The 13,674-nt window shown below is 42.3% G+C and overlaps 1 protein-coding gene across 3 annotated transcripts in view; it reads right to left on the bottom strand.

Annotated features, from left to right (window-relative positions):
- The window catches only part of myo1b (myosin IB), a 263,983-nt gene that overhangs the window by 45,455 nt on the left and 204,854 nt on the right, over positions 1-13,674 (bottom strand). For all 3 annotated transcript variants that reach the window (XM_078404126.1, XM_078404124.1, XM_078404125.1), the window contains exons 15-16: positions 1,880-1,942; positions 739-939 (exon numbers count right to left, since the gene is read on the bottom strand). In XM_078404126.1, coding sequence (XP_078260252.1) covers positions 739-939; positions 1,880-1,942 — 264 coding nt within the window. The remainder of the gene's footprint in view (positions 1-738; positions 940-1,879; positions 1,943-13,674) is intronic.

Here is a 13,674-nt window from a genome sequence, read left to right as displayed (position 1 = left end):
GGGAGGACCACAGTCTAGGGTCCTTCCGCTGCTGGACATGGGGGGGGGGCAGGGTGTGGTGGAGAGAGACGCCCCTCCAAATAAGGGATACTGTGTAAATTTCAATGTAAATTTGGAAAGGAATACCTGTATTGAACGTGTAACCTCCGGAAATGTCGGATGGGGTTGTTAAAAAGATGTTTTGTAAATATTTATTACTTGAATAAAGTATTTTTTGATATTTTTTTTTAAAAAGGGAGTTTGTACGTTCTCCCCGTGACCTGCGTGGGTTTTCTCCGAGATCTTCGGTTTCCTCCCACACTCCAAAGACGTACAGGTTTGTAGATTAATTGGCTTGGTGTAAATGTGGGATTGTTCCTAGTGCGTGTCGGCTGATGTTGGTGTGCGGGGATCGCTGGCTGGAGGGCCTGTTTCCGCGCTGTATCTCTAAACTAAAACGAAACTAAAAGATGCTCCATCTATGCTAGTCCCATTTGCCCGTTTTTGACCCATATATCCCTCTAAACCTTTCCTATCCATGTACCTGTCCAAGCATATTCAAATGTTGTTATAGTGACTGCCTCAACTATGCTCTCCGGCCGCTCATTCCATATGGCCACGCACCACTCTCTGAGTGAAAATGTTATGATATTGAAGGCAGGGAAAATATACTCTTTGTCTTTTTGCCTACTTTTCTAATTGCATTATGAAACTTGAAAGGAAATAAACCAAGCTTATTAGCTTATTGGACGTCAGTACCTTGCCAGCGTAGTGCTGGATCCTGAAGCAGTTGTGAGGCAACGAGGTGTCATTGAGGAAGCGGGAACTTTTGCTCATCCTGCTTTCGAAACGCTCATGTATGGCACAGACTTGATTGAGCTTCTCCAGGAAGGTCTCGTCTGACACAGTGCCGGGGCGCAAACATTCTTCATCAAGCATGGCCAGGATTCCATTTGTATTCTGGAAAACGGTGCACACAGGAATGAGACTTTGCCTATTACAGTACGATCAGATGGTAATGCATACATGCACATATACTTATGCATATTCATATACACACGTGTGTGATTGCTTTTTTTGAGACTGTGTATGAGCTCCTAATTGCCTCCATGTGTATTTCTGTAATCCAGGGATTATCACAGTCCATCACGGGGGGGGGGGAGAGGGGGGAAGGAATGGTCGATGTTTTGGATCGAGATTCTGCAGCAATTCCTTTCAGTCACAGATGCTGCTCGACCCACTGTGTTCCCCAGCAGTTCTTTTTTTGTTCTTTCTGGTCCTTCCTGTCAGTTACCAGATGTAGGAATAACAATTTTCCCTGATCACACCAATTTGACTGGGAATTTGAGGAATATTGAATTTGGGAGTGGAGCACCTCATGTTTGGTGCTCTCTGCTATTGCTTTATGGTGGTTATATTCTGTGGACCAGTATTACATAAAACGTAGATCGAATAAAGAAACCCATTTATTCAAAACACTCTACATTTTTTTTCCTCCTATCTTAATTACTTCTTTCCTTTAGATCTATTCCATTATCTCTTGCATCAAGCCTCCTCTTACATGTGTAAGAAGGAGCTGCAGATGCTGGTTTAAACCGAAGATAGACACAAAAAGCTGGAGTAACTCAGCGGGGCAGGCAGCATCTGTGGAGAGAAGGAAAACATCTCCAGAGATGCTACCTGTCCCGTTGAGTTACTCCAGCTTTTTGTGGCTATCTCCTCTTACATGCACCAAGACTCTCCCTGCGTGGATTAATGCTATCATTTCAATTTCTCCACGCATTTGTAATTTCCATATTCTTACCACCTTACGAAAGGTTTACTGGTGTTTCAAAGTTAAAACTACTGAATTTTAAAAAGGCAGCCAATTCTCAAATCAAACTGGAAAAGATCCACTTACATTCTCGATTAGTTCACAAATGATGGCATTGTTGAAGTACTCAATATGAGTCCATTCAATTCCCTGTGAAATATATCAAAATATGATTAATGCAGCAACAATATCTCTTCTTCCAATAACCGTAGTCCAAACACTGTGGCTATTTACATCTTTATTCCAGTTGAGGATTATTTTCCCAATGCACAAAAGCCTTCCAAATTGGAAACATTGCAAAGATCCACCGGGCTAGATTTCTCCACAATTACGAACATTTCATTTGAAATGTTTCCAATTTTGCTCCCATTCCATTCCACAGTCCAAGTCAATTTCCCATGCAGTTCATGGGAAACGATCCAGGAACGAACGTCATGGCACAAGGTCACTTCAATCACTTTGACGCATGCTGCCTTTTTTCCAACGCAAGCCATTTCTTGAATTCATGCCTTCCTAAACAAATCTGAAATTTTTCTAAACAACAACTGACAAGGATAGATGCTGTTTCAGGTGAAAGATGCATTGTTATATTTGTAAATCATTTCTACGTGAACATCAACACAAAATTCCGAGTCGCATGAAATGGAGGTGCAATTTTTACTGTTAGCGAAGGCTGTTCTGCATACTAGTTATAGATTTTATCGACAGGAATGGAAACACAAAAACAAGCAACTGTTTAAACAGAGAGAGGGAAAAGACACTGGAAAGATTACAGGAAGCCCAGCAGACATGACAAGGTCTCACTTGGGAACAAAAGCAGAGTACAAGTACCTGGAAGGAGTCTTTGCACAGCCATTATTAAAGGCATCAACAGCAGCAAGCAAGAAAAGGGTTCAAAGGGGTTACAGCACAGAAAAAGAACACAGTTTTAAAAGACATAGTACCATGCAGTCAACAGCTATGTGGGAAATATTAGTTATTTATTACACTCTGGGTCAAGTTTCCATTTGTGATGTCAACAAAATAAATCTATATTCATGAAGATTAAACCCAAGATATATACACATCAGAAAGGCTGCAAGGTCTTGTGACGGCTGGGAATTTTCACAGTGTAACAAGGTATGTTTATGAACAGATGCAAACTTTGGCTTATTTGGTCAAATTTTTCGTTAAAATACACAAAATGGAATGCCTTCAGTTAGTAATGAGAAATGAAATTTATATCAGAATTCCAAGCGCACTGATCACTGTTAGAGGTTTCTGCCCATCCAGTGGATGCTGACGACACATGGATTCACTCTCCATCTCTGCCATTTTACTTTATCACAAATGTGCCTCCTATCCTCCAATAATAATCTTACAGCATGGAAATAGGCCTTTTGGTCCAACGTGCCCACACCAGCCAATATGTCCCATCTACATTAGTCCCACCTGCCTGCGAACATACAGCATTTAAATAGACCCTTAGCCTAATATTCCCATGCTGATCAAGGTGCTCCATCAACGCTAGTCACACCTGCCCATGTTTGGCCCTTATCCTTCTAAACCTGTCCTATCCATGTACCTATCTAAAAGTTTCTTAAATGTTGCAATAGTCCCTGCCACAACAACCTCCCCTGGCAGCTCATTCCATACACGGACCACCCTTTATGTGAGAAAGTTACCCCTCAGGTTCCTATTAAATCTTTCCCCCCTCACCTTAAGCCTATGTCCTCTGGTTCACAATTCCCATATTCTGGGCAAGAGACTCTGCGTCTACCTGATCAATTCCTCTCAAGATTTTGTACATCTCTATATGGTCACCTCTCATCCTCCTGCGCTCCAAGGAATAGAGCCATAGCCTGCTCAACCTCTCCCTATAGCTCAGGTACTCGAGTCCTGGCAGCATACTCATAAATGCACCCTTTCCAGCTTGACAACATCTTTCCTATAATATGGTGCCCAAAACTGGACGCAATATTCTAAATGTGGCCTCGCTAATGTCTTATATAACTGCAACATAACCTCCCAATTTCTATACTCACTACTCTGACTGATGAAGGCCAATGTGCCAAAAGCCTTTTTGACCACCCTATCTGCCCATGATACCATTTTCAACGATGTAGGTATTTGCACTCCTAGATCCCTCTGCTCCACAACAATCCCCAGAGCCCGACCATTCACTGTGTAGGTTCTGCCCATGTTAATCGTCCCAAAATCAATTTTTCTGTATTAAATTCCATCTGCCCAACCGATCAAGATCCTGCTGCAATTTTTGAGAACCATCTTTACTGCCTACAATACCGCCCACTTTTGTGACATATGCAAACTTGCTAACCACGCTTGGTACATTCTCATCCAAGTAGCTTAAGTAGCAGCCTTTCTAATTCCACAACCCTGGTCGAATCAACGTGTCGCAATGCTGCCCTATGGTGACTGTTTCTTCAGTCAGAAAAGAAGGTAGAGAGATATTTTCAATCTTCGAGCAGTTATTTCCAGCACCTGATATCTTTAGACAATAGACAATAGACAATAGGTGCAGGAAGAGGCCATTCGGACCTTCGAGCCAGCACCGCCATTCAATGTGATCATGGCTGATCATTCTCAATCAGTACCCCGTTCCTGCCTTCTCCCCATACCCCCTGACTCCGCTATCCTTAAGAGCTCTATCTAGCTCTCTCTTGAATGCATTCAGAGAATTGGCCTCCACTGCCTTCTGAGGTAGAGAATTCCACAGATTCACAACTCTCTGACTGAAAAAGTTTTTCCTCATCTCAGTTCTAGATGGCCTACCCCTTATTCTTAAACTGTGGCCCCTGGTTCTGGACTCCCCCAACATTGGGAACATGTTTCCTGCCTCTAACGTGTCCAACCCCTTAATAATCTTATACGTTTTGATAAGATCCCCTCGCATCCTTCTAAATTCCAGTGTATACAAGCCTAGTCGCTCCAGTCTTTCAACATATGACAGTCCCGCCATTCCGGGCATTAACCTAGTAAACCTACGTTGCACGTCCTCAATAGCAAGAATATCCTTCCTCAAATTTGGAGACCAAAACTGCACACAGTACTCCAGGTGCGGTCTCACTAGGGCCCTGTACAACTGCAGAAGGACCTCTTTGCTGCTATACTCAACTCCCCTTGTAATGAAGGCCAACATTCCATTGGCTTTCTTCACTGCCTGCTGTACCTGCATGCTTCCTTTGCTCTCTTTTTGGCCAAGTCCTTAATTACTTAATGCACTGTGACCAGGTTCAGATTGTGAAATAGCAAATGGGCCAGGCATGTGGAATAATTGTCAGGGGACCATTAAAGTTTCATTGCCATCCACCATTCAAAAAACATAATTTTCTACTAACTGATTCCATTTGTTCAGACTAGCCTGTGTAATCATTTTTAAACAGAAGTTAGACACAAAGTGCTGGAGTAACTCAGCAGGTCAAGCAGCATCTCTGGTGATAAAGGATGGGTGACGTTTCGGGTCAGTACCCTTCTTCAGTGGATGGGAGGGAACTGCATGTAGGAAAAGGCCAGAACAAATCAGGGTCGGCAACAGATGACCAAGGAAGGGTGGAGCCCATAATGGTCCATTGTTGGCTGGGGAAGAGATGATAACGAAGATATACAAGGATGTGAATAGTGTAGTAGGACAATAGTAGGACGACTAGGATGGGAGAGGTGGGGGGGGGGGGGGGGGCAGAGAGAATGCAAGGGTTCTTTGAAATTTGAAAAATCAACGTTCATACCTCTGGGTTGTAAGCTGCCCAAGCGAAATCTGAGGTGCTGTTCATCCAATTTGCGTGTGGCCTCACTCTGACAGTGGAGGAGGCCCAGACAGAAAGGTCAGTATGGGAATGGGAAGGGGAGTTTAAATCTTTGGCAAGTGGGAGATGGTGTAAGCCAAGGTGGATTGAGCGTAAGTGTTCAGTGAAATGATCGCCCAGTGTCTGCTTGGTCACGTCAACATATGGAAGCCCACACCGAGAACAACGGATCCAGTAGACGAGGTTGGAGGAGGTGCAAGTGAACCTCTGCCTGGCCTGAAAGGACTGTCAGGGCCCTTGGATGGAGTCGAGGGGGGAGGTATAGGGACAGGTGTTGCATCTCCTGCGGTTGCAGGGGAAAGTTCCTGGGGAGGGAGTGGTTTGGATGGGAAGGGATGAGTGGACCAGGGAGTTGCAGAGGGGAGCAGAAGTTGTTGGCTTGGCAGGTGGACTCAAAAAGATAAGTGTGGTCAGAAGGAAAATCCACTATTGTAATTGTTACACGATTGCTTTTGATTCCTTACCTTTCAACATCACCTGCAACAGCAACAGAACTATCAAAGACACACTCTCATTCCAGCATAAAGCCTGGGCACTTTTGATAATTGCAATGTATGAATGTCTGCTCGAAGCTAGACAGCCGACTCTTCCCAGAAAGCTCAACAAGTATGGAATGGAATTTCAAGTTTTAGTATTTAGTATTTACATTTATGAGAACATCTGCATTTTGTCAATCTTTATTTTATTAGGGGTCTTGAAGATTTTTCTTGCATCCTAGTCTCTCTCAATAGGATTTGCCTCATTCTTCACCAAATTGTTCCCATCACATCCTGACACACTGTCTCCGTGATCTCCTAGCTCGTATGTCTTTTGACCCTCTTATCCATATATTCCAATTTGTACAAAACCCTTTGCAGTCATGTAATCCCACACTAACTTCTGCCTGTCCATTATCCATTATCCCTTTTCTTCAGTTCACTAACTTTGTGAAACCAGGCACTCAAGACCAACTCATCCTGTCCTATAAATTAGTCTTGCTTTCATTATTGCCCCAGGCTCTTCCAGCCCCATATTACATTCCTGGAACTCTCTTTTTGTCTTCTTGTCTTGTACACCTTCCCTCTTTTTAGCCATCTCTTATTAGCTGAAATCTCCTCACCAAAACCTCTACCTCTCAACTTTTACTGCTTTAAAAGCCTCTTCAAAGCCAATGTATTTAACTGTGCGTTTAGTTACTTTCTGCTTTCTTGGTTCAATGCCCATTTTCCGTTTGCTTTCTTTCAGTTTCTTTTTGTAGATCTTTAGGTTAAAGAATGTGGTATAAGCAGATGGTACTCTTTTCTGTTTGTTGACATAGTCTGAGAAGTGGAAATTGTGTTCAAGCCTTTTCTTTATAGCATCTCATCCCTTCTTTGACACACATGGGTTGTTCAGCGGGTATAATTCCAATCTGTGTGCTTATGCTCCTACTATTATTAAACAGTGACTTGAACTTAACAGCACATTTTCCTGGTGACAAAACTCTCAGTACTTTCACCAGAATAACCACTGAGCCTGAAAAGATTGTAGTATTTGTTTCGCATTCTTTTTTGCCATGACATTGTCCATTGTGGAACCTGTCACACATTTCTGTTAGCTACTTTAGTCCCATAAAGGATAAAGGTTGGCGTGTAACTTTATATTTCTTTCAGGATTTCATCCAAAATTTCAAAACCCATCTGTATTTTTAAAGGTAAGAAAAAGTACACAGAATTTAATTTATGAGATATAACAAATTGACCTCCCCGTCAAAAAAAAGTTTATTTTGATATTTTCTAGAGTTTATCGTTGACTGATAATTGAACAGCCGATTAAATGCAGCACCCACTTTTAAAACCAAGATAATTTCATGAGCAGAGAGGTTTCTGAGATGCCACTGTTCAGTATATCGATGATAGCAGTATCTTTTCCACTGCTGTAATTAATTCTGAGGGAAGTGATGTATTCCATAAGGAAGGACAACAAAGCAAAATAATTTGAATCGAGGAATTTGCAGATTAATACAAGATATAACACAAGAAAGCAAACTCAGTGATAGCATTTATTTCAAGAGGGCCTGTATACAAAAAACACGGATGTAATGCTGAGGCTCTATAAGGCGCTGGTAAGGCCGCATTTGGAATATTGAGAGCAATTTTGGGCATCATATCTGAGGAAGGATGTGCTGGCTCTGGAGAGGATCCAGAGGAGGTTTACAAGAATGATCCCAGGAATGAGTAGGTTAACCTATGATGAGTGTTTGTCAGCAGTGGGCCTGTACTCGCTGGAGTTTGGAATAATGAGGGGGAATCTAATTATAAACATACAGAATAGTGAAAGGCTTGTATGGAGTGGATGTGTGGAGGATGTTTCCACTAGTGGGAGAGTCTAGGACGAGAGGTCATAGCCTAGAATTAAAGGACATTATTTTAGGAAGGAGATGAGGAGAAATGTCTTTGGTCAGAGGATGGTGAATCTGTGGAATTCTTTGCCACAAAAGCATGTGGAGGTCAAGTCAGTGGATATTTTGAAGGCAGAGATACATAGACTCTTAATTAGTACAGGTGTCAGAGGTTATGGGGAGAAGGCAGGAGAATGGGGTTAAGAGGGAGAGATAGATCAGCGGAGTGGACTTGTTTGGCCGAATGGCCTAATTCTACTCCTAATTGCTATGACCTAATAATGCGGTAGAAAACTGCAAGGGAAGAAAAGTGTAAATCACTGATCAGTTTTTTTATTTTGTTGACACTGTCATTGTTACAAAACAGTATTTTAGAATTGGACACTTGAATGTGTATCTTCAGGATATCTGCCAGTGCAGCAAATCTCTTGGGGTATCTGCCAATTCAAAGCAGGCCATGGGTCCACTGCACTATCCAATCACTCCAATTTCCCTGCTGTTTGCCCTTGCCCCAGTACTATCCATCTTTCAAAGTTCTAATTTGTATGTCAGTATCCAATCTGTTTCCACAATCCTCTGCAATTTCTTGCCTTGAGCAATCCAGATTGCACATAAAACTACTTTATCTTCACTTACTTCTTTATTTCTCTATTATTAGCCCCAAACATAATAATAATAATAATAATAATAATAATAATAATAATAATAATAATAATAATAATAATAATAATAATAATAATAATAATAATAATAATAATAATAATAATGCATTACATTTGTATAGCGCTTTTCTAAAAACTCAAAGACGCTTTACAGGTTTACTAAAACATAGAAAAATAAATAAGTAAACAAACAGAAAAGGAAAAATAAGGTGAGGTGACGGTCAGTGGTTGAAGGCAGTGCTGAACAGGTGAGACTTCAGTGATGTTTTGAATGTGGTGAGTGAGGAGGAGTCTCTGACGGTTTGGGGTAGTGAGTTCCAGAGGGTGGGAGCAGCGATGGAGAAGGCCCTGTCCCCCCAGGATCTGAGTTTGGTCCGGATGGGGGGGGACAGGAGGTTAGCAGCAGCAGAGCGGAGGGTACGGGTGGGAGTGTGCCTGTGGAGGAGGTCAGTCAGGTAGGATGGGGCCAGGTTATGGAGGGCTTTGTAGGTCATGAGGAGGATTTTGTACTGGATTCTCTGGGGAACATGAACTCGGCGATAAGATTTAAAGGCGTCACAGTGGCATAGCTGATGGAGCTGCTGCCTCACTGCACTGGAGACTTGAGTTTAATCCTGACCTCTGGTGCTGTCTGTGTGGAGTTTGCACTTTCTCCCTGTGACCGTGTGGGTTTCCTCTGGGCGCTTCAGTTTCCTCCCACATCCCAAAGACATGCAGGTTTGTAGGTTAACTGGCCTCTGTAAATTGCCCCTAATATGTCGGGAGCGGATGTAAAAATGGGAGAACATGGAACTGGTGTGAACTCGGTGGGCTGAAAAAGGGCCAGTTTCATGCTGGATCTCTAAACTAAACTATTTATTCACAAAATGCTGGAGTAACTCAGCAGGTCAGGCAGCATCTCGGGAGAGAAGGAATGGGTGACGTTTCGGGTCGAGACCCTTCTTCAGACTGAGTTACACTCGCATTTTGTGTAGCCATTCCTTCTCTCCTGACATGCTGCCTGACCGGCTGAGTTACTCCAGCATTTTGTGAATAAATACCTTCGATTTGTACCAGCATCTGCAGTTATTTTCTTACTCTAAACTAAACTAAACTGGCCATGTTTCTACCTTGCTAAATAAAGCATACTTTGGAAGTAACATTGAGCTGAGATGAGATGCCTTTTTTTCTAAAATGTGTAAAAAAGAATAAAGATAATTTAAAGGATGGCTGGTGTATTTAATTCGATACCATTTTCCGGGATTACCACAAACTCTATTCAAGTGATGGGTCAGTGAGTAAATTGGAAGCTGAGATGTCTAATTTGTATTAACGTCCTGGTTGCAACAAGATTAAAGAAGGTTCAAATGTCAAAATATGAAAATAAATGTTTGTTTTAGTAAGTAAAAGTCACCTTAAGTATGGATTCATTTTGCCTGAAAAAAGTTGCCTGAACCCATCCATACATTGATGGAGGTCAAATGAAGGCTATAAATGTTTTTGAACTGATATGATCTTAAAGACTGGAAACTTAGAAATTAGTAGATTTTCCTAAAGTATCTTAGCGATCGATCAAAATTTATTTTGGAATCCATAATTGTACTTTGCAATTCCCAAAACAATTACTGCAACTAAACTCTGTGATGTGTAACATCTCCTGCCAAAATCAACTGTAGTCATTTGGCTATAATTAAAATAAAAGCCGCCAGCACCAAGCTAAAGAATCAGGGGATAGACACACATAGCTGGAGTAACTCAGCGGGTCAGACAGCATCTCTGGAGAAAGGGAATAGGTGAAGCTTTGGGTCGAGACCCTTCTTCAGACTGAGAGTCAGGAGAGAGATATGGATGGTGTTGTAGAGAGATATAGAACAAATGAATGAAAGATACGCCACAAAGTAACGATGATAAAGGAAACATGCCATTGTTAGCTGTGTGCTAGTTAGACACATTAAAGAATGAGAAGTCTTTACAGTCAAATCCTAGCCAATGTTGAGTGAGCTATTCTCCACTATCGACAGTTTGAGGTTCTAAGGTGGTCTAGAAAGAACATCGTCCCCAAATGTTAAATCTATTTCTCTCTTCAAATTTGCTGCTTGATCTACTGAGTTAATTGGTATTTGCTGCTTTTCAGATCAGATTTTCCAGCATTTGAAGTTTTGTTACTTTTCAACTGAGATTCTATCAGTGGTCTGACCCAATGTTAGGAAGATGTTAAATGATGCTTGCATTTTCTTATTGCTATCCAGAGAGTATTTAGGCAATGATCCTTCCCATACTACAATAGTTCCGGATGTGCTCAATACATTCAGCACACACTTCAGAAAGAGAGAGCACTGAAGTGCCTTTTTGGGCCCCCATAGCCCCCGAAGGCAGGCTAATCTCAGTCACTGAACCCAACGTCAGATCCTTCATGAGGGTGAATCCATGGAAAGTTTCTGGACCGGGTACACTTGGCCAACAGGATGGAGTTTCTGTAGATATGTTCAACTTTTCATTACTATGGTCCAAGGATGCCGCCTGCTTTGAAAGAGCATCAATAATACCGGTTTGACATGCCTCAGTGCCTCACTAACATCCCTGGTGATGAAGTGCTTTGAGAGGTTGGCCATGGTGCAAATCAACTCCAACCACAGCAATAACCTGGAGCCACTACAATTTGCCCACTGCCACAATGGATCAATGGGGGTGCAATCCCACTGACCTTCCGCTCTGCACTGGACCACTTGGACAGGTATAACACATGCGGCAGGCTGTTGTTAATCGACTGCAGCTCAGCATCCAACACCATTATCCCCTCCACACTTCTGATCAAGCTCAGGGAACTGGGTCTCTGCACATCCCAAAGCAACTGGATCCTTGACTTCCCCATCAAGAGACCACAATGAGCACGAAATGGCAACAACAATAGACAATAGACAATAGGTGCAGGAGGAGGCCATTTGGCCCTTCGAGCCCGCACCACCATTCAATGTGATCATGGCTGATCATTCTCAATCAGTACCCCGTTCCTGCCTTCTCCCCATACCCCCTGACTCCGCTATCCTTAAGAGCTCTATCTAGCTCTCTCTTGAATGCATTCAGAGAATTGGCCTCCACTGCCTTCTGAGGCAGAGAATTCCACAGATTCACAACTCTCTGACTGAAAAAGCTTTTCCTCACATCCAATTCTAAATGGCCTACCCCTTATTCTTAAATTGTGGTCCCTGGTTCTGGACTCCCCCAACATTGGGAACATGTTTCCTGCCTCTAACATGTCCAACGCCTTAATAATCTTAAATGTTTCAATAAGATCCCCTCTCATCCTTCTAAATTCCAGTGCATGCAAGCCTCCCTCCTCGAGGAGCAACCTCAGGGCTGTGCATTCAGTCCCCTGCTCTACTCACTCAATACCCAGTGTGGCCGGACACAGTTCCAGTCCCATCTTTACACTTGCCAACGATACCGCAGTTGTTGGACTAATTACGGGTAATGATGAGTCCGAGTGTAGGACGGAGAATGATAATCCGATAATGATGTCAGAACGACAACCTTGCTCTCAGTGTCAGCAAGACCAAGGAGCTGATTTTTAACTTTAGCAACTGTACTAATGCTACATTTAGTAAAAGTGAACAAGCACAGGTTTTTGCTAGGCCAGACTACTGATGAAATATTGTAGGAAAATAACTGCAGATGCTGGTACAAATCGAAGGTATCACAAAATGCTGGAGTAACTCAGCAGGTCAGGCAGCATCTAGGAGAGAGGGAATGGGTGCCGTTTCGGGTCGAGACCCTTCTTCAGACTGATGAAATATTGCTGCTTAAAGAAGAAATAACATGCTGACCAGCTATCCAGTGTGGTGCAATTAAACCTCAGCTTCAAGAGACTAAGATGAAAACAAATTATAAAAGAGAAAAGGAAAAAACACGCAATTTATGACACACATAGTTCAACAAGGATGACTAATGTAGAGTAAACAAAACCAACTTAATTTTGAATTTTACAAGGATGGTTGAAAGAAATCATAATCAAACTGAATAATGTTCTCATCAGAACCGGCCATGATTTCTGGTCACAGAGGTACAATGGAAGCATTTAGTGAATCGTGAAAAGGACTAGATGTGGAGAGGATGTTTCCACTGGTGGGAGAGTTTAGGACCATAGCATCAGAATTAAAGGACATTCATTTAGGAAGGAGGTGAGGAGGAATGTCTTTAGTCAGAGGGTGGTGAATCTGTGGAAATCATTGCCACAGGAGGCTGTGGAGGCCAGGTCAATGGATATCTTTAAGGCAGAGATAGATAGATTCTTGATTAGTCAGGGTGTAAGGGTTTATGGGGAGAAGGCAGGAGAATGGGGTTAGGAGGGAGAGTTAGATCAGCCATGATTGAATGGTGGAGTAGACTTGATGGGCTGAATGGCCTAATTCTGCTCCTATCACCTATGAACATGAACATTTAGGCAATCAAGACAATGGGAGATGTTAGGGCACCAGATAGGTATATAATCAATGCAGTTTATACTGGTAAAAAGAGGAGTGCATTTTGAAAACAGACATTGAAACATGCTCCGTAATATTCTCCACGGTATAAGGAATCGAGAAACACTGGATCCAGATGCACAAGTCGAACAGGAACAGTGAGAATATTAAAAAGGAAAAATTAGATTCTCTATTTTGTATATATCCTGAATGCAAAGCCATGGACGTGAGCTGAACTACAATAGATCTTGGTTAGCTGGTAGATGGGACACTGAAGAACTATGGAAAGACGTAACATGATTACACAAAGGCGGTAATTGAGAATGAACAGCAAGGGATAGCACCTGTGGCCACTGGGCTAGTAACAAAGGTCATGGGATGAAATCAGCAACAGAACTATAAAGGGGAAGTTAGAAGATAGTTCTTTGGGAAAAGATTGCTAGAACAACAAATGCACAAATATAAACAGTCATCATTTAAGATGTGCAGGAAGGAACTGCAGATGCTGGTTTAAACCGAAGATAGAGACAAAATGCTGGAGTAACGCAGCAGGTCAGGCAGCATCTCTGGAGAAAAGGAGTAAGTGACGTTTCGGGTCGAGACCATTCTTCAGACTGAG

Source organism: Rhinoraja longicauda, chromosome 8 (assembly GCF_053455715.1).
Source record: "Rhinoraja longicauda isolate Sanriku21f chromosome 8, sRhiLon1.1, whole genome shotgun sequence".
Classification (NCBI taxonomy): Eukaryota; Metazoa; Chordata; class Chondrichthyes; order Rajiformes; family Arhynchobatidae; genus Rhinoraja; species Rhinoraja longicauda.
Note: the sequence above shows the minus strand (reverse complement) of the source record. Positions and strands in the feature narration are given on the sequence as shown.